At 36.6% G+C, this 21,296-nt stretch overlaps 4 protein-coding genes across 4 annotated transcripts in view; 2 read left to right on the top strand and 2 right to left on the bottom strand.

Annotated features, from left to right (window-relative positions):
• cers5 (ceramide synthase 5) overlaps nt 1-6,092 on the top strand; it is a 28,859-nt gene extending 22,767 nt beyond the window's left edge. Inside the window, exons 8-10 of the mRNA XM_048182395.1 lie at nt 44-150; nt 3,591-3,747; nt 5,107-6,092. Coding sequence (XP_048038352.1) covers nt 44-150; nt 3,591-3,747; nt 5,107-5,283 — 441 coding nt within the window. The 3' untranslated portion in view covers nt 5,284-6,092. The remainder of the gene's footprint in view (nt 1-43; nt 151-3,590; nt 3,748-5,106) is intronic.
• A 622-nt stretch (nt 6,093-6,714) lies between these two features.
• LOC125263423 (cytochrome c oxidase assembly protein COX14 homolog) lies at nt 6,715-7,126 on the bottom strand. The gene has a single exon (XM_048182428.1). The coding sequence runs from the start codon at nt 7,117-7,119 to the stop codon at nt 6,937-6,939; it is 183 nt and encodes a 60-aa protein (XP_048038385.1). The 5' UTR covers nt 7,120-7,126; the 3' UTR covers nt 6,715-6,936.
• A 1,850-nt stretch (nt 7,127-8,976) lies between these two features.
• On the top strand, nt 8,977-11,803 carry LOC125263390 (pre-miRNA 5'-monophosphate methyltransferase). The gene is given in 3 exon segments (XM_048182416.1): nt 8,977-9,473; nt 10,966-11,376; nt 11,378-11,803. Coding segments are annotated over 3 exon segments (756 nt in total). The 5' UTR covers nt 8,977-9,278; the 3' UTR covers nt 11,528-11,803.
• A 2,401-nt stretch (nt 11,804-14,204) lies between these two features.
• Nucleotides 14,205-20,854, bottom strand: si:dkey-222f2.1 (keratin, type II cytoskeletal 8). The gene is made up of 9 exons (XM_048182390.1): nt 18,883-20,854; nt 17,748-17,956; nt 17,442-17,502; nt 16,887-16,982; nt 15,939-16,103; nt 15,384-15,509; nt 15,083-15,303; nt 14,930-14,976; nt 14,205-14,671 (listed from the first exon to the last, which is right to left on the bottom strand). Exons 1-9 carry the CDS (start codon nt 19,168-19,170, stop codon nt 14,568-14,570), a joined length of 1,317 nt encoding a protein of 438 aa, XP_048038347.1. The 5' UTR covers nt 19,171-20,854; the 3' UTR covers nt 14,205-14,567.
• Between the last annotated feature and the right edge of the window lie 442 nt (nt 20,855-21,296).

The following is a 21,296-nucleotide window of genomic DNA, read 5'->3' as shown; positions in this document are numbered from 1 at the left end:
TTTCCTTTTTATGAATATTTGTGTTTTGTTTTTTACTTTGTAGGCTGCAAAGTTGGCAAACTACGCCAAATACCAGCGTTTATGTGACTTCTTGTTTGTGGTGTTCGGGATACTCTTCTTCTGGACAAGATTGATCATTTATCCCTTCTGGTCAGTATCATATAGTCTGTGTGCGAGCGAGTGTGTGTGTGTGTGTGTAAGTGTGTGCACGTCAGTGAGTTGAGTGAGTGCACGCATATGTGTGTGTGTGTGTGTGTTTGTGCACATGCTCATTTAATAAGCCAATTAACTGGCTTTGAGCTCAATCGCTCGTTAGGCCGGCGCTGATAGTCTCCTGCAGAGAGTTGAAACCCAAGCGGCTGGATTCAGTGTCTGGGTTCTGGTGTCACGATGACAGATCCAGATGGACTGACCTCCACTGCAGACACGACACTGAGCTGCTGTCTGATTGAGATCACGTGTAGAAATGACTATTATATGCTGTTGTTGTTTTAAATATATTTTTTTTATAGTGTTATAAATTACTTTGTATGGTACTAAATATTTATTACTTAATACTACGAAATTAAAATGAATAATATTAAAGGGTTAATTCACCCAAAAATGAAATTTCTGTCATTTATTACTCACTCTCATGTCGTTCCACACCCGTAAGACCTTCATTCATCTTCAGAACACAAATTAAGATATTTTTGATGAAATCCGAGGGTATCTGATCTACACATAGGCAGCAACGTCATTGCACCTTTTGACGTCCAGAAAAGTACTAAAGACATTGTTAAAATAGTCCATGTGACTGCAGGGTTCAACCTTAATTTTATGAAGGGACAAAAATACTTTTTGTGCGCAAAAACAAAACAAAAATAATGACTTTATTCAACAATTTGAACCATTGTCATACGTAGTGAACTCAGTGCAGGCTTCCTTATTTATGTCTGAATGCCAGCCCATTATATGCCGGATCCTGTGTCAGCATCACATGCATGCGTCATCACATGTTCAGCTTCAGCCAATAATGAGCCTGCATTCGGTTGTAAACAAGGAAGCCTGCACTGAGTTCACTACATATGACAACGGTTCAATTCAAAGTAATTAATGACACAAATTTCATTTTTGGGTGAACTAACACTAAGTATTTTGGTATTCATATTATTAATAATTATTAAAAGTGTAAGTCTTAACAAACAAATTTTGGGATATCGCATAAAAAAAACAGAGGATGAAAACACCAAGATGTGCATAAAATGAAAAAAAAAAAGTGCTCTATTGAAGAAGATCTTTTGTTTTGTATCCGAAACATTGAATAAATCACTCAATGCGCAACAAAACCTCACATGACTTTGCCTCAACAGAGGATGTGATTGGTTAACTGGAATAACCAGCGAACCAGTCACATCACAGCCTCGTTTTCTTCATTCTAAGACGCCTGAGCCAAAGTCTGTCATCAAACTGATTTGATATATAATATCACCGAACAGCTGTTTAACACGATTGTGTTCCCAAACATTCATTCAAATGCAAGGGATCATGACAGCGATTGTTATTGTTTCTTCTGCATGCTCTGAGACGAAAGTCAGTTATTAGGGGAAAAAACAAGCATCAACTTCCGTTTTTACCACTGATATTTTGAGCCTGTTTTCTAGGAAGTGATGATTTTATGGGATGGAAATGGCACTTTAATCACGAATGTTTTTGTGGTATTGCATAAGTTTGCAGCTGGGATTGAAACATTTAATTTTATAAAAAATAAATATAATAAAAATATAATGACAGATGTTTGTGGTACACCTTGTGAATGTTAAATATACACTTTTCATGATGTATAGTAAATATTATAAATTTGAATAGTTTAAAAGATTAATCATTAAAATATTGTGATCTCAATTCAAACACATACGCGATCTCATTCCTAAATGACAATAGAAAATAGAGCAAATCATCTTTTGAAACTAACTTGGCGCTTCAAATAACGATTGTATCGATTACATTGTTACACCAGTAGGTGGCGACAAGTGATAATTAAAAATGTATTTGCCATTGAATCATTCATTCAAAAGATTCATTCAGAAACACTGATTCATCCAGTCATGAAACAAGTGAAGTTTGTACGAGTGAGTCATTGAATCATTCATTCAAACCATTTTTTTTTCCCCAAAATAATTCATTGAAATTAATTAAACATTTGAAATAGACTGCAGTAATAAACCTTTTGTCAGAACGTCTAGTAAATTGCATGTTATTTTGTTTAGTTGTCTGTTCAGAATCGTGGGAGAATCGTGATCTCTATTTGAAACAAAAAAATGATTCTCAAGGAAGTGAAGGATTTACGAGCAGGTCATTGAATCATTCATTTAAGAGATTTGTTCAAACATGCTGATTCATCCAGTCATGAAACAAGTGAAGTAGGTACAAGTGAGTCATTGAATCATTCATTCAGAATATTCATTCAGAAACACTGATTCATCCATTAATGAAACAAGTGAAGGATTTACGAGCAAGTCATTGAATCATTCATTCAAGAGATTTGTTCAAACATGCTGATCCATCCAGTCATGAAACAAGTGAAGTATGTTTGAGTGAGTCATTGAATCATTCATTCAAACCAATTTTTTCCCCCCAAAATAATTCATTGAAATTATTTAAACATTTGAAATAGACTGCAGTAATAAACCTTTTGTCAGAACGTCTAGTAAATTGCATGTTATTTTGTTTAGTTGTCTGTTCAGAATCGTGGGAGAATCGTGATCTCTATTTGAAACAAAAAAATGATTCTCAAGGAAGTGAAGGATTTACGAGCGAGTCATTGAATCATTCATTTAAGAGATTTGTTCAAACATGCTGATTCATCCAGTCGTGAAACACGTGAAGTAGGTACAAGTGAGTCATTGAATCATTCATTCAGAAGATTCATTCAGAAACACTGATTCATCCATTAATGAAACAAGGGAAGGATTTACGAGAGAGTCATTGAATCATTCATTCAAGAGATTTGTTCAAACATGCTGATTCATCCAGTCATGAAACAAGTGAAGTAGGTACAAGTGAGTTATTGAATCATTCATTCAGAAAAACTGATTCATCCATTAATGAAACAAGTGAAGGATTTACGAGCGAGTCGTTGAATCATTCATTCAAGAGATTTGTTCAAACATGCTGATCCATCCAGTCATGAAACAAGTGAAGTATGTACGAGTGAGTCATTGAATCATTCATTCAAACCAATTTTTTCCCCCCAAAATAATTCATTGAAATTAATTAAACATTTGAAATAGACTGCAGTAATTAACCTTCTGTCAGAACGTCTAGTAAATTGCATGTTATTTTGTTTAGTTGTCTGTTCAGAATCGTGGGAGAATCGTGATCTCTATTTGAAACAAAAAAATGATTCTCAATTTATCCAGAATCTTGCAGCTCTACGAAATAGTAAGAGTTTACTATGGATATTTTGTTCAATTTATTTACAAATAATGGTAAAATGATTATGTTGTTGAGAGTTCAAAAGATTTTCCCCCATTTTTGTTAGTTGAGAGTAAACAGCTCTGCTGTCATGCCCTTATTGGCATGTTTTCTGTGCGTTTCTGATGTTGCAGGATCCTGAACACGACACTCTTTGAGAGCTGGGACATCATCGGGCCGTACCCGTCCTGGTGGCTCTTCAACATCTTGCTGCTGGTGCTGCAGGTGCTGCACATCATCTGGTCCTACCTCATCGCCCGCATCGCCTTCAAAGCCATCATGAGAGGAAAGGTCCGCAGAAAACCCCTCTGTCCCTATTAGCTCCTTCTGAGCCACTCGTTCAGATGATTTCATGTAGTTACACGCGTTTCCTCCTTTTTATCTTTCTCTCCTGCAGAACTGGTTTGTCTTTTCCTTCTCTCACTGGCTGGAAGGCTGTTCCTGTCTTTCTGCTTCTGTCCTGATAGAACTCTTTCGCTCTTTCCGCTAAACTCACTCTCTTTAGAGTCTTTCGCTCTCTATATCTTCTTCAGCTGTAAGTTTGCTTCTTTACTTGTTTTAGTATCCCAGACTATGTGTTTAACCCTTCGGTCACACTCAAATAAGATGTATGCATTTGAATTGCACATAAAATTTTCATCCATTCTGGATTATGCAGGTTTAGCGTAATCTAATAAACTTAATGTGATGCATGTTTGTCAGATATACGTTATATGAAGCAGGTAATAGTTCTACTAATACACTAAATGTGTTTTAAATGCACAATAACCAGGTTTATACATTTATTTTTCATACATTTTAACTAATTGAATATTGCTTGTTTTAAAGCAACCATTTAACCAAAACTGTTTTTGCACAGATTTATGCTGATTCTAAGCATGTTGAATGTGTAAGTAAAATCGAATTAATGCAAATAATTAATAAACTATGCCATTATTATTTTTTTTTTTTTTTAAACCACAGAAATCATACCCATTTCATTCATGTAGGTCTGACAAATATGCGTCACATTATGTTTATTAGTTCGTTTAATGTTAAAATCATGTAATCCAAAGGTGTGTAGATTTTATATGCAGTTCGAAAACATACATTTAAAATTTAGGTCTAAATATTTTTTGAGCGCATTTTAGACACAAAAAAAAAGTTCTTGTTTGTTTGTTTTTTGGCATCATCCGAACTTTTATGGCACTTGATATATGAATGCAGTTAATAAATCATGGACGTCTTTAGAAAAGGCTAAATGATTTTGAACAAAATAGTCTATTTTTAAAAAAATACCACCAAATTAATGGAAAATACCAAATTCAGACCAATTTTTTGGAGTACAATCTACAAACCAACCAGAATACAGTAGTCTTTTATAATACCTGAAGAATACCAAGTGGTTAAAGGAATGTTTTGGACTTACTTTGTCCAGTAAGAAAACATTCAGATTTGAGTGCAAATTTTGAGGACTTGTAAAGCTCCCAAGCGCCCCCTTGAGGAAGATCGCCAACATTTTCCACCCGTTGTATTGAGCCCAGAACGGTTCTTTAATTGAAAACCCACCATTTGATTGGTCTGTACAAGATGATCAAATTATATTTACAAGTGCACACTACATTCAAATGCTTAAAAGAGCCACGGCTAGTAACTCAAATCTCATTCCAGGTGTCCAAAGACGACCGCAGCGACATTGAGAGCAGCTCGGAGGAAGAAACTGACACAACCTCCAAAGAGCGACTCAAAACTGCTGCTCGCCGTCATTTGGCTTCACCACGAGGAGAAAATGGCACCAACGGCCATTTTGGCTCCAAATCCTGGAGCCAGAACCACAGCGACTGGTGACACTCCCTCCATGTGGCCTTATGCACAAAGAACTCGTGTCCCAGAAATATCGCAACGGGACTATTTCTCATCCCTGTACCTCACTCCAACACCAAAAACAAAAAAAACACCAACAAAACCATCATGTTGTGGGACTTCTTGAGACTCGATGACAAGAGTTTGGGATGTTATTCCAGTGATGACGGGACAGTAATGACAATATGGCCACTATAAGAAGCTTGTGAAAGAGAAAATGATTAAATTAGTCATATCTGCATTCCCTCGTTTCCTTGTTTCGGGAGCTGTGAAGACGTTTCTTCTCCGCGCTTCGCGTTTTACTGAAGTCAGGGAAGAACATTGTCTTCAGATTTTAATGGTCAGATGCACTTGAGTTTCCATATACAGTTGCTTTTCTTTTTTTTCGTTGTTTGTTTTGGTTACTGATGTAATTTGTTTCCTGTGCTGTTTTTCATTTGGCTTTTTTATTTTTGGAAACCAAATGAGGTTATTAAAATGAAAGCTGGGCCTTTTGTCCTGTAATGAGATGCTTTTCGATTAGGTGAGTTTTTCACCTTCCATTGATGATTAGGGTAGATTAAATGAAATAAATAGAATATATAAAATTATCAGTCAACCTAGAAATGTTAGAGAACTAAAAGTGTGATTTCAAGGCTTGAATTTAATTTTTACATTTATAATAGTACAATAGTCCTCAACTAGGGGAAATGAGTTTATCATCACACAAAGTTGTCCAAAATAATATCTACTGTATGTTCTGAAGCAAACTCAATTGAGAACGATATGGTATGGTGAATATAACTGTTTTTGTATTTATGTTTTCAGTTTTCATTTTCTTGTGTACTTTAGTGATTTTTATTGGTTTTTATTTATATTTTCCATTTCTACTTTGTTTTAATAATTTGTTGTGTACTATAATTTTTTTCATAGTTCTTTATAAAAAAAATATTTTTAATAGTTGTAGTTTTAGGGTACTTTTACATGAAAACAGAAACGTTTTTCCCGTACAGACGACAATGTTGATAAAACAACACGCATCTGTGAAAATGACTAAAAACACTATTCTGCTGCCAGGCCAGTAGATGGCGATGTCATTTTGTAAAGATACACATGACGTCACAGTTTTCACAAATTTGCATTTTTGAAGTTTACTTGGAGATTGTATAATTTTCAAAAACTTCAAAAGTTTGCATTTTCAGGCCGCTAAAATGCCATTGTGGTGTAAATGAACGGCCAAAGCGCATAAAAAGTTTTCAGTTTTTAAAACAATGCTGGAATATAAACATTACAATTTAGATTCCGATCGAAAAATATCATGTGCAATCTTTGAAATCATTTTTAGTAGTCTAGAACAAAAAAAAAATGGTAAAATAATTTGTCGACAGGTGTGGGAATCCTGCAAATTCAAGGGACATGCACAAACACTCATGATAGTAGATTTTACAAGGAATATTTAATATATTACAACACATAAATCATTCTTTCCATAGTAGAGACCTCATTCAGAGCCATTGAACTAGACAAACAAACCCTTTGAGGGTCATGAACGCAGGTGGGTTTCTGTTGACACGCTTCCACACACTGCTGGGTCACACAGCATCCCACCCGTGTGACATGATCAGTGTCCGGTTTAGTGGGTATTCACAGCCCACGTCTTCATTCTTTAATGGTGTCTGAAGCCGTGCTCTCGTTCTGTGCCGCCAGCTCTAGCTGTTTCCTTTTCTGCATGTAGCGTTGAGCCCGCATGACGCACAGGAATCCGCCGTACACCGTCAACAGCATCATGGAGCCCGAGAAGATCTTGTAGCCCACGTCTGCGATTCGCTTCCCACTGAGCATGACGGATCTGGCAAAACATGCAAACGGACTCAGGTGAGTTGAATTGGCAAACACAGAACGTTCCTCTTATGTTCCCATGTGGTTATTTTTGGGAATCAATTAAGAACGTTAGGAGAATGTTCTGCAAACCTAAAAAGAACATTCCGTTTCTGTAAAGAAAACTTTACTGGTTAACCAAAAACATTAAAATGCATGTTCTGGGAACCAAAATTTGTCAGCTGGGACACACCTTAATATGTCAAAGATGATCATTTGATATATCATTAATAATATCAGCACTTAAAGGTATAGTTCACCAAAAAATTTAAATTCTGTCATCATTTACTCATTCTCAAGTTGTTCTAAACTTGTTTGAATTTATTTCTTCTGTTGAATATAAAAAGAAGATATTTTAAAGAATGTTGGTAACCAAACAGTTGATGGACCCCATTGACTTCCATAGTATGAAAAAAATACTATGGAAGTCAATGGGGACCAAAAACTGGTTACCAAAATTCTTCAAAAAAATCATCTTTTGTCTTCAACAAAACAAATAAACTAAGGTTTAGAACAACTTGAGGATGAGTGAATATACCCAAAAATGAATATAATTTATTACTCACCCTCATGTCGTTCCACACCCGTAAGACCTTCATTCATCTTCAGAACACAAATTAAGATATTTCTGATGAAATCCGATAGCTCCTGCATAGCCAGCAATGACATTTCCTCTCTCAAGATCCATTAATGTACTAAAAACATATTTAAATCAGTTCATGTGAGTACAGTGGTTCAATATTAATATTATAAAGCGACGAGAATATTTTTGGTGCGCCAAAAAAACAAAATAATGACTCATTTAGTGATGGCCGATTTCAAAACACTGCTTCATGAAGCTTCAGAGCGTTATGAATCTTTTGTGTCGATTCATGATTCGGATCGCGCGTCAAACCGCCAAACTACTGAAATCATGTGACTTTGGAGCTCCGAACCGCTGATTCGACATGCTGATTCATTATGCTCCGAAGCTTCCTGAAGCAGTGTTTTGAAATCGGCCATCACTATATAAGTCGTTATTTTGTTTTTAGTACATTTATGGATCTTGAGAGAGGAAATGTCATTGCTCCCTATGGAGGCCTCACGGAGCCATCGGATTACATCAAAAGATATCTTAATTTGTGTTCCGAAGATTGAACGAAGGTCTTACGGGTGTGGAACAGCATGAGGGTGAGTAATAAATGACATTATTTCCATTTTTGGGTGAACTAACCCTATAATAATGACAGAATTTTCATTTTTTGGTGAAATGTCCCTTAAAATACACCACTGTTTTACTATAGAAAATCAAGTAACTGGAATTGTGTAGATTTGTGGCAGTAGATTCAAAATAGGCTTAGTTTCTAAATGTGTTTCTCTTTTTTTCCAAACAAATTTAACAGTTACATTTATCTATCCATAGAAAAGAGGATTAATTCATAGTTTCACCAGTGTTATGGTCTTACTATAAAGTTAAACTGGATGCTACAACAATTAATAATCACTATTTCGCACACCGTTGTATTTACATGATCCTCTGCGGAATATGTAACGTTACCATGTTACATAGCCAAAAACATAGTAATACCATGTACAATGTTCAGCAACGATGGTTAATGTTAGTGAATAACGCATTTAATTTCTCTTTAGTTTCTCTTTAGCATCTCATTTCTAAACTACAACTCGATTTTAAACTAAAAAGGTCAGCAAATCATTTTCTTTTTCATAAATATCTTGGTTTAAAGTCGTAGCTACTTTAATGTTATTGCGGTTTCATAAAATATGCCAAGTGTTAAGTCTTACCAGTTTAATTCCCAAATTAAACTACGAGGAAATGCAGTTCTGTTCTCAATGTCAGAGGAAAATGGTTTGTGCGCATGCGCAGTTACATTTCGTAACTCTATGGCAAAGCAGAAGGGCCAAATGTGGTGAATGTGGCGTTTTTCTTTTGTAGTTTTCGTCTTAGCTTATAAACAACATATTTGAATATTTTACAATACAGAACCAAATATATGTGTCTATTCGCTTAATTCTTGTTTTTAACATTATAAATGTGTGAGCACTGAATTCAAGCTCATTCAGGATGAGGAACTAGTTTCGATGGCAGCTCGAGCCTTCAGGAATTATTTTGTTGTTGGACAGAGATGGAGACTCGCGTTCCCCATGTGGATTCAGAGGAAAATGAAGATCCAGGAGCCGCTCCTTATGGAAACTTCATCAATTATTACAGCTTCAACCCACCAGAGAATCGCTTAGGTTTGATACCAGAAGCGCTGCTTGAAAACATCGGATTCGGTTCTGAACGTGTTTTAATGCTGGATGTGGGATGTAACTCAGGGGTACAAAGGATTTATCTACTTTTTTTTTGTTTAAATTATCACATTATACTCTATATTATTAGATGTAAACTTGTTAAATTCATTTGAATAATCCTTGTATTTTGTGCTTATCTGTTAAAAAAAATAAACAAATACATATAAATCTGAAGATTAAATATTAAAGGGTTAGTTCACCCAAAAATTAAAATTCTGTCATTAATTACTCACACTCAAGTCGTTCCAAACCCATAAGACTTTAGTCCTTATTTGGAACACAAATTAAGATATTTTTAATGAAATCTGAGAGCTTTCTGTCCCTCCATTGACAGTTATGCAACTACCATTTACAAGGCCCAGAAAGGTAGTAAACAAGTCAACCCATGTGACTCCTGTGGTTTAACTTCTATTTTATGAAGCAACGTGAGGGCTTTGTTTGCACAAAAAAAAAAAAAAAAAAACATAATTTACCACTTTATTTACAAAATATTCATCTCTAACGCACATTCATACGGAGCCCTGGACATGACATGCAGGGGGAAAAAAGTAGGCTAAATCGTGCACACAATTTACTATTTTGTTCCCTCAATTTACTAAATCATGCACATGATTTATAAATTGAGAGAACAAAATAGTAAATCGTGCGGACATTTTAGTAAATCGAGGGAACGAATTAGTAAATCGTGCGCACGATTAAGTAAATCGAGGGAACGAAATAGTAAATCATTCGCACAATTTAATTTTTTTTTCTTGCATTTCATGTCCGGGGCTACGTACATTCATTCAACACATATGCGTCTTTTTTTTTTTCTTCTGTCTTTTCTTTTTTTTTTTCTTTTTTTTTAGCACAAACAAAGCACTCGTGTCACTTCGTAGAATTGAGGTTAAACCACTGGAGTCACATGGATTACTTTAATGAGGTCTTTACTACCTTTCTGGACCTTGGAAATGGTAGTTGCGTAGCTGTCAATGGAGGGACAGAAAGCTCTCTGATTTCATCAAAAATATCTTAATTTGGGTTCTGAAGATGAAGTGAAGGTCTTGCGTGTGTGGAACGACATGAGGGTGAGTAATAAAAGACAGAATTTTAATTTTTAGGTGAACTAACCCTTTCAGTATGATATTTACTCTTCAGATTCTGACATTTTCTAAATTAATAACTTATTTTCCTGACAGAATCCTAACAATCTGCATGCATGTATTTGAAGTATTAAATGAGACTATTAAATGAGTATTAAGTGTACAACCACTATAAGGAAATTAAGTTATTGAAATTAATATCTTTAAAAATGTCATGGTTATTTCTTTTAAAAGTTATGCTCAGCAGTGAATTTTTTTTTTATTGTCTAGAAGTTGCTAAATTGCTCTTTATGAGACTTATGTAATTTTTAATTTGTGTTGCAGTACATTATCACCAGATTGGTTCGGAAAAGGACAATCTGTCATATTCAGCTCATAAAAAATGTGTCGTTTTAATCACCAATGTGTGTTTTGTGTTATTCCCTCTGTTTGTCAGGACTTGTCCATTGCTCTGTATAAGCATTTACTGCACAAGGAGGCCTCTGGAAGTGACTCTCCTAAAAGAGAACTGTATCTGCTTGGATTTGACCTGGACCAAGATTTAATCCTTCGGGCACAAAACTCCAACCCCTTTCCCCAGAATATCCAGTTCATCCCCCTGGATATCACAGATGATCAAGAGAGCCGGACAGTGCTAGAGTCATATTTGGGAAAGTTTGGCTGCCCTCGTTTCCACCTGTGCACCTGTTTTGCGGTGACTATGTGGGTGCATCTGAATCACGGAGACGCTGCGTTTCTGTCTCTCCTCTCCAGACTGGCGTCTCTCTGTGAGTATCTGCTGCTGGAGGCGCAGCCGTGGAAGTGTTACCGCTCTGCTGCACGCCGCTTACGCAAACTGGGGCGCAGCGGACTTTGAACACTTCAAGGCCCTTGAGATTCGTGGGGACATGGCTGCGCATGCTAGAGAGCACTTAGAAAAGCAGTGCAGCATGGAGCTGGTGCAGAGTTTCGGTAATACAACATGGGACAGAAGTCTTCTGCTCTTCAGAAGACGATAATAAAGAGCAACACAATCAGATAGATATTTCAGTCATGTGCGTATGCTGCTGACTGACTCTAATCCTAGTCTGATACTCCGAGTCACTACAATTCTTTGTAATTCTAGTTACTGAACACAAGGGGGCACTAGTGATTTTTGCTTTTGCAATGAGTTTGTTTTTTAATGTTTTTTTATTTTTTGTATGTCTGATGTACAGTGGCAATTAAGACTTGGATAATTAAGTTAGATTAAAAATAGCATAAATACTTTAATTTAATAAATGCTATACTCCACATTTTTTGTCTAGTGTATGTACTGTAGTGTATGTGTATGTTTTCTCAGTTCGCTACATAAATAGTATTTCATCATTTTTATTCACAATATTTTAACTGCTCATTTTACAGGATAAAGTTAAAAATGTGCTTAACCACATTAAGTCACCATACGACGTGATCATGTCCTAAACACAAAATCCCTATTTATGATACAAAAAAAAAAAAAAAACTTGAAAGTTACATGTAAAGGAAATTTGTATACTCTGGGCATTTATTGCTTATACTTTTAAATAATTTTAGTATTATTGTAAAAGCACACTGTATACTTGGAAACACATTAATTTAACCTGTCCTCAGCATGAGGTCACAATGTAAAACTGCCAAACAAAATGTTTGAAAATGCAACAAATTAAAAAGTACACTGTTACAGAGAACAAAGACAAAGAACTTTAAGATATCAAACAATACAAAAATTAAATCTTGAATTATAATTTCCATAAAAAAAAAATGGCTATCAAAGTTGTGCCCTCACTTTGCGTCAGGATTTTTTTATAATTCTGAATAAATCAGGCTGTGTCATTGGCAGCTTAAACTCTGAGAAGCACTTAATATTTCCTGTACATTGTGGATGTCACAGTAGGACGCATAGTCCTGGAAGTTATATATTTTAAACAAACAATATTGAAGTCTCTGCGGTCACACTCCTTCAACGCAGTGTAATAGTTTCTGTAAACAGTTGTGGGATAAATCTTGTCATTTTGATATGTTTATTAAGGCAACTAAACTAAGGGGGAAAAAATTGCTCCACTGTTCAACACGTGGTTAAGGTGGAAAAAAATTAAATTTTGTCAACGCCGTCAGACGTCAACTCCATCAGGTTTTATGTCTGATGGTTGACAAGTGCTCTCAAAAAGTCTATATAATGTGATTTAATGTTTTTTGTTGTTGTTGTTTTTCATAATTCTATTTACATATTTGGCCTCAGCTTTACCTTTGCCAATCAGTATTTAACACCGTCAGGTGAAGGTTTTTGTTCATTCTTTTTTTCAATTCATTGTGTAAAATGTTTAAAACATCAATGGAAGTACATTATATTATATTTCATTTACCTAATAACATTAGTAATATGTTTAATATTAAAAAGAGGGAGGAGAATTAAGGAATTTAGGAACTGGATTGTTCATATTAGTGTGAAAACAGAAAAAAAATCAGAATGTATTTTATGATTTAGCTGCTTTACTGAACATAACTGAAGACTTTACACTGTTTTTGGATGGATTAAATTAAATTAAGTTTATGAAGTGAATAAATATTAATTTTTAGAGAAAAAAAATCATAAAAACCTGGTCCCTTGGTTCATTATCATGAGACCTTGACTACAAAAATATCGACTTTTAATAATGTAGTGTTCGTTTTTATTTCTTAACATCTAAAATATGTTTTATCCCTTATCTCAAGAATTAGTGAATTATAACGCTATCCAGGGAACACTATTAATAAAAAAAAATAAGAAATCGTCGCGCGCTTCCTGCCTGCACGCCACAGAAGTCTTCCCGCGCTCTCAGAATTCAAAAACTAACTGACGAACCGACCTAGTGGCTGTTCGCATTCTTCTTATATATAGTTTTATTAGGATGGACACTTTAATCTTAACAAAGCAAGTGAAAGTAACACAAGTAGGCTACGTGACACTGAGAAGTTCTGGATGACTAACGGAGAGGAAACTCTAGAGATAACTGCAAAATTGTGGATCTTCGCGGTAAGAAATAATGCAGCTGACAGAATTTAGTGAAGTATAGTGTAATGGAGGCCAGCTAGTAAGAGCTGTGGAGGTAATCCACTGTTTAAATGTCAACTATTTGGAGCAATTTGGGTAAGATCAGGTGTATGGCCTTCATGGCATTCCTCTTTAGTGGTCATTGTGCCTGTCTCCAACCCTGACGCTTTTCATCACCAGAAGCTTTTCAGGATGTAATTTTGAGAAAATTTGGATTTTGTCTGATCGGAGATTACATTAAACCCTCATTGACCATAATGTGATGAAGACAGCTCCTTTCTTCCTCTAAAATTACTCTAATCGTTGGGATTATAACGAACTGAGAGTCTGAGCTGGCTTTATTTCTGTTATATGTTACTCAAAACACAACTTATTCCCAATGATGTTGTTAGGAAATATGTCTCTTTCTGAAGCCTCAAGCTTTATTAGGATCAGGGTATGTGAAAGACGATTCATATCGTTTTACAGTCACAGAGTTCACATTGCCTGTCCTGTGTGTATTTGCCTGTAGCCAAATTACAAATTGATTTGTTACATTTGAACAGGTTTTACAGGAAGAAATACTTATATTGCTCCGTGGAGAATATTTGGTGTTATTTTTCAGACCTTCTCCTTTCTTTCTTGTTCAGGAAGGTAAGTGTATATTTTTCTGTATGGTTTGTTGGTTGATTTTATTTTAGGTCTTTTAAGGCTTTGTTCTCACTGCACATGATTATGATTTATTTGTTCAAGAGAAATGGACCACATTTACAGGTTTTATCTCACTGAATAATAAAACTTTATTAAGTAATTCCAGAATTTCTTATTATATAGTCATTTAATTTTTTTATATTTATATTGAATATATGTTTATATATAGTATTTGAATCGGGCACAAGATCTTTATTTCAGAATAAATCATTGCAGAAGCCTCCCATTGATTCACAGAAAGACAAAAGAAAACTACTTCTATATTAAAGGTTAACTGTCATAGGTATAGAATAGCATTTTTGATTATGGTTAACACTTCAGTGAGTGCTAAATCTGGTGCTGTTTCTGGTTTCAGTAGTCTTGATCAGGATTTTAGGTGATGGAGAGCTGTTCTGCTGTACACCATTCATCCCTTTGGAACCTGTGAAACAAAAATAATACTGTTCAGCTTTCAGATTGTTTTACTTTTGTAATACGGTGTTGAATATCATCTTTCAAAATCTGAGAAAGGCTTGATTTTCTTCCTAGACAATTGATTGGATGCCATAAATTGGGTGTTTCATACAGAAATGGGCTGGCAAACACTATTGAGGGGACTTTTGTAGAAGTCAAATGTTTTGTGTGTCTACCATTGCCATTGTTGTAATGAATTATGTCACACTTGTCCATTTAGACTTACTGTAGTTGGGAACAGCCTGGATGTTCACAATGGGCTGCTGCCCAATTCTGTGAGAGGTAAAAATGAGATAGTCAATATTTATTAATGTAAACACTTCAGTTCCACCCTTCTTAGGTAGAATACAATGTGCTAAAATAGGACTCTACACATTACCTGTCCTCTTCGCCTTCCAGAAGCTTCCTGTAGGTGGCAATCTCGATGTCCAGCGCCAACTTGACATTCATGAGCTCCTGGTACTCGCGGAGCTGGCGGGCCATGTCCTGCTTTGCTCTCTGTAGCGCCTCCTCCAAGTCCTTAATACGACCTTTGGCATCCTTCACAGTCATCTCGCCACGATCCTCGGCCTCCGCTATCTGGTTCTCCAGGTTCGCACGCTAAAATGATTGTTGCCTCGCGAGTTAATGACCACCATGTGTTTTGGTTAAAGAAAAGGTTAATGTAGCACATTTCCCACCTGCGATTTAATAACCTCGATCTCGCTCTGCAGACGGCTGATCATGCGGTTGATATCTGCAATCTCTCCTTTAGTGTTTCGCAGTTCATCGTTGTACTGACTGGCCTGAGAGGACATCTGATCAAACTGACCAGAACGAGAAGGAAAAACGGATCAGTACACAAATTACTGTAGTCCTGTACCCTAATGAAAGATGTTTTATCTAAACAAATTTTACTCCTAGATGTTTATGAAGCTCTATGAAGAAAAACACCTAGGGTCAACATGAAAAGTTTACTTTCTTAATCCATCTTCCTGGTCACATTGTGAACGATTCCTCATTCCAATGGGAGGAAATTCTGAAAAATCCTTCATCACTTGCCTCTGAAATGACTTTCCCAAACCAATCCATTCCAAATGTATAAACTCAATCCCGTCCTACATTTTATGTCATTGAGTTTACTTTTTTTTTAAACGAAAAAACAAGTTGAAAATACTTCTTGTCGACTTTGACGAGACAAATCTCTTGGAGGCTAATGCATTTATCAAGGGAAGAAGTTTGCATTTTGTGTCTACCTTGGATTTGTACCAGGATTCAGCCTCTTCACGGCTCTTGGCTGCGATCTCCTCGTATTGAGCCTTGACTTCGGCCACAATATGATCCATGTTGAGGTTTCGCGAGTTGTCCATCTGCACGATGACGGACGTGTCTTTAATGCTGGCCTGCAGCTCACGCAGTTCCTGATCCAGAGAGACAAGGCAAGTTTTTGTATGTTTGAGGGAGTTTTAGCTCTGTGGAAACTACTTTGGAAGGTGTGTATGTAAACTGTATATTTCTTGTAGGCCAAATTGGCCAAGGTATTTAATTTGCTTTGACCAGCAATTCCTTATATCACAATATGTAGTTCAAGATATAAAGATAAAACATTAAAATACTTTTATTTTGCTTAGTATGTATTGCATTTTCCATCAGGTTTTTTATAATCTGAAACAGGCTGCTGCTTACTATTCTAAAGAGACTTATATACGTCAAGCATGGTAAACATGGCTCACACATTTGGATTAGTACTGAATGAAGGATGTTATTTGTACAGCGCATTACCCACACTTGTTTCACAAATTAGCTTGGCGTTTTTATAATAAATGTTGTTTATAATTAATGCCATTATAATTTTTTTGTTTGTTTTATACTTCTATTTTTCCTTCATTAGTGTTTATAATCTTTGAAAACATTTTGTTTTATTTTGTCTGAACGCAATAATAAAATGTAACTAATGCTGCCTTCACAAGCTATCGGAAATTTCCTACTTCCCACTTCTGAAGTTGTGATTATGAGCTCGTCGCATTCAAGTGCTTTGTTGTTGGAAAGAACAGGAATCCTGGAATTAAAACCATCTGTCTAGCACGTGTTACATTGAAAAATAATGGAAAAGTAGCACAGTGGAATGGAAAAATGTGTTCTGTGTATACGGCCCCTAGGTGCGAATAGTTTGGTATGTATATTTATGTGTGTGTGTGTGTCACCTCATCATAGATGGTCCTCAGGAAGTTGATCTCATCAGTCAGGGCACCAACTTTATCTTCCAAATCAGCTTTCACCAGATACGCAGAGTCTACATCCTGGGGGACACAGTACAGTTTTTCCTCTTCTCAGTTGCAACCTTGAATAACTTGTATGTCTTCCTTAGGCATTGAATGCTCACATCGATATTCAATAGAGCTACATCTTGTAGATATTTAGTCTGCAACTTTGACTTCTTGCTACTCTCTGTAGGCCAGTGAAAACAGATCTCCTCTAGTGTATAAATAATGCCGCATCCCCACCCAGGCTTTTGTCAGTGGTGATTTGATCTCTCCAGTCTTCACTCTAGCAGCTCAGAGCTGTTTACCCCTCCCAAACATCGCATTGTTCCCTCTCCTGGGCTGCTTTTATTGAACGTGTTGTGAAAGTTTAACTTTCCCTGGTTCTAAAAGTACAGCTTTTTACCTGGTAACCTGCCCTAACCCCACATCACAATGAAGTCATACTTCTTGGTTTGTGTTTGACTTCTGACATCAAAAGTTATATGGGAAACAAACCTTTTTCAGAATCACAAAGTCATTCTCCAGGTTGTTCCTTTTGTTGATCTCATCTTCATATCTGAGTCAAAAGAAAATACAAAGTCGATATTTAAGTTTCTAATGTCTATGAGTGAAGACAAAGATTGAGTTTAAGAAAGTGTTAAAGATATTTTCAGCAAGTTTATTGTAAATACAGTGTTGTTTTTGATGATGGATAATGAGCTGTGTCAGATCAGATTGGGCTCCATATTCAGTTTCTCAAATTCAAGAAATTCAAGAGAAGCTCTCATCAAAGGTCAGTTAACATAAATCTAAACACTTTACTTGTGTTTGAAGTCCTCCACCAGACCCTGCATGTTCCTCAGCTCTCCGTCTAGCTTGGTTCTGTCATTGTTGACCACGTCCATCTGTCTGCGCAGGTTGGCCATGTAAGCCTCAAACATGGGCTCGACGTTGGACCGGCCTGGGGTCTGGTTATGCAGCAGCTCCCACTTGGTCTCCAGCATCTTGTTCTGCTGCTCCAAGAAGCGCACCTGTAGAGGTACAATAAAAACTTTAAGTCTAAAAAAATATTTACATTTGATGTTGAATTACTGGGTCCAGTATGGATGCGGTATCTCTGTATTCAAAGTTTTAGTAAACCTTATGCAAAATAATGCAGCACATACTGGCATTTATAATATCATTGTGCTTGTGAAGTAAATGTAGATGTGGTTCACCCTAAATGTAAATCTTGAGGAACATGAGGTAGGTCAATTAAAGTGTAGGACTGGAAATGTTACCTACAAGTTTTTCTTGTCATGTTTCTGCGAGAACAGGGAAGAAAGGGTCCACTTCTGTGGAATTTCAGCATTTTAAGAGCTCTTCTTTGAAAGTTCTTCAGTTCACTGAACATCCTGAAAGCTTGTCAGCTTTAACTGATGCCCACCCTGCCAGGATGGACTCATTAACAGAGCAATATGACTCCCCATTAGCTGAACTGTAACACTCCGGAGAGTAGTGACTGACCTAGATGGGTTCTGCTTAAATCCTTAATTTCGAGCACTTTAAAAGCCGACCTGGGACCCGTGTTGGAGGACCCAGCCCTGCCCCGACCCACAACAGTGACTTGGTTGTACTGCAGTGCGATTGAAGTGTCGATTTCAGTCCGGCAGGCTCCTGGGATTTGGTTGCATTGTCCTCCGGCACACAAAAGCTTCCTTCATACTCTCTGGGATAGTGCTGTCTTCAGTGGCTTGGTCAAATATGACCTGCTTTTTATCAGGTTTCAGGCTTCAGAGAAATGGGTCACGCTACAGAACTATCATTTTCATGCGAGTCTACCAAATCACCTTTCGCTTGGAGGTTTATGCTGCAAGAGATGGTTATCGTATAAAGACTATATCATCACCATCAACACTCATTTTAACCTCTACCTTTTGACTGAAACTATACCGTTCTATTGGAACAAGAACTTTACCTTATCAATGAAGGTGGCAAAGCGGTTGTTCAGCGACTTGATCTGCTCCTTCTCCTTAGTGCGCACCATCTGGATGTTGGGGTCGATCTCCAGGTTGAGGGGCGCCAGCAGGCTCTTGTTGACGGAGACGCTGGTGATAGGAGGCCCCAAATAGGCCGAGCTGGTGCTGAAGCTTGGAGCAGATGCGCCCAGGGAGACCCCACTGAGACTGCTGTAGCCAAAACCTCCCATCTTCCCGCTGCTCCTCATGGAGCTGCTGGAACTGATGCGTTTGTTTCTCAGACTCATAGTTGGATAGTAACGAGAGAAACTGAAATGCAATAGCAGATGTTTCAGATGAGAACAGGTGAGCAGACCTGAGAGCAACGGGTGTCTCTCTGTGGAGAGGCTGGGCTTTTAAAGTCCAACCAGGATGGGGTGGAGAGTTCCTATTGTGGGAAAACCTGTTTCAGATTGGACACACGCACACACTGTCGGCTTTATCTGAGCTCCCGGATCAGCAGTGAACACGCTTGCTCTCTCAGTCTCTCTTTCTTACTGTTTCACCATGCTCATGTAGCATCTAAATGTTTAATGTGGCCCATGTCAACAACTTTCCCAAACTAACTAACTAGCATGTCCTGCAGTAAACACATTTTCCAAAAAAAAAAAAAAGCAGTCATAAAATCATGTATTGCATGCATGCATTCTGTTAAAATTATTTTATATTTTAGGGTCTCATTATCTAGTAATCATGAACTTGTGTGCATCACTTTCAGAAAGATGACAAATATTAAGAAAACAACATTGCTTAAACATGTTAAGATAGAGCTCAAAGTAAAATCAACCTTTTTTGTGCATTTCAAATAGAAAAAGCAATGTATGTCTATGCAAGCAAAACCATGCTATTCGTCCCTACAGCAGTCATCTAGTTAAACAAAAACATGTTGAGAGCCCCACCTACTGGTAAGACACTTTTTTGTTGCCTGCTTTGTTGTCCATGTAAATTAAAAAAAAAAAATGTTATACATGTTTTGCTCTCCTAATTGTTTTGACACATAGATATTTAAATCTCATTGTTAAAAACAATGTTGTTATAGAGCTTTAAATGTTGTAAATGGTCATAATGTTTAGCTGCATACATGTGCTTCTGTTATCAGATGCTATTGCATTTTGTTTTATTTTGCTAAGAAATTCCACCCAAAATACACATTTTCTTTTTATAGAAAGACATTTGGTAATGCTGCAATTAATAACTGTTGCCTTTTTGTGCTGATCATATTATGTAAAACAACAACGTTTTTCTATTCAAACAAAACCCTGCTATTCCTCAGTCGTATTTGACATGTTGAGCACTCCACCTACTGGTAAGTCGTACTGGTAAGCTTTTTGCTTGGTATATTTTAATGTGTTGATAGATGTTTTGCTCTCCACATTGTTTTGGCATGGATATTTAAAGGATTAGTTCACTCTAAAATTAAAATTGCCCTAAGCTTTACTCACCCTCAAGCAATCCTAAGTGTATATGACTTTCTTCTTTCAGATCAGAGTTATATTAATAAATATTCTGACGCAAGCTTTTTAATGGTAGTGAACGGGTCCAACAAAGCTCAAGAAAGTGCAATCATCCATAGTAAAACGTACTCCACACGGCTCTGGGGAGTTATAAAGCCCTAATAAAGCGAAGCGATGCCTTTGTTTATGAAAAATATCCATGTTAAAAAAGTTATAAAGTAAAATATCTAGCTTCTGCCAGACTGCTGTATTCAATTTAGGAAGAAAGCATAACTGACATTGTGTCGTGTAAGACTTTTTCGTGTACCATATTTTAATGTTAACTACACCGAGATACAGCAATGTTTTAAACTCGACTTCCAGAAAATGAAGAACAAAGAATGTGCATCAGATGTGTTTTGCTTTTTAATGTTTTTAACTTATGAAGCCACAAACGTTAGCTATCGTTACATGCATATATTGTTTTAATACAATGCCATTATATTTTGAGCAGTATTAGCCTTTTTTTTTTTTTTTTTTAAATAAAAAAAAATAATAAAAAGGCCTGCCTGACAAAATCACTGCTAAGTACAAATAAATATGGTGGTATTCAGCCACGTTTCTCACTGACACACCCCGAAACTTGTAAACATAGGTATTTTAAAAAATCCCGAGCTTCCCAATCGTACTTTGTGGTTGCGTTCATCTCGTACGATCTTTTTAAAATGACTTGAACGCATACAGCGCTGCTTATCGCTATAAAGTGCGCCTGCCGCTTAGATTTAAATGAATTCCACCTTAATACCATTATTGTTAGATCGATGCTCCCAGCTGCCACTATCTCTTTGGACGGCAGTGCGAGGACTGCCCACTGACTTGTTTTTAAATTAAATTTGGCTAATTATAATGACTATAGAATAACCTGTGTTGCATCTAGGGGA

The sequence above is a fragment of the Megalobrama amblycephala genome, linkage group LG2, assembly GCF_018812025.1.
Source record: "Megalobrama amblycephala isolate DHTTF-2021 linkage group LG2, ASM1881202v1, whole genome shotgun sequence".
NCBI lineage: Eukaryota > Metazoa > Chordata > Actinopteri > Cypriniformes > Xenocyprididae > Megalobrama > Megalobrama amblycephala.
The sequence above is the reverse complement of the archived record's forward strand: the minus strand, read 5'-3'. Positions and strand labels throughout refer to the sequence as shown.

Excerpts from the sequence above, each read along its gene's own strand:
- LOC125263423 (XM_048182428.1), bottom strand. The coding sequence starts at position 7,119 with ATGCTCAGTGGGAAGCGAATCGCAGACGTGGGCTACAAGATCTTCTCG.
- si:dkey-222f2.1 (XM_048182390.1), bottom strand. The coding sequence starts at position 19,170 with ATGAGTCTGAGAAACAAACGCATCAGTTCCAGCAGCTCCATGAGGAGC. Across the intron at positions 15,510-15,938 it reads AATCCTGGTACAAATCCAAG|TTTGATCAGATGTCCTCTCA; the intron begins GTAGACACAAAA and ends CGTTCTGGTCAG. Across the intron at positions 14,977-15,082 it reads CTGGAAGGCGAAGAGGACAG|AATTGGGCAGCAGCCCATTG; the intron begins GTAATGTGTAGA and ends TACCTCTCACAG.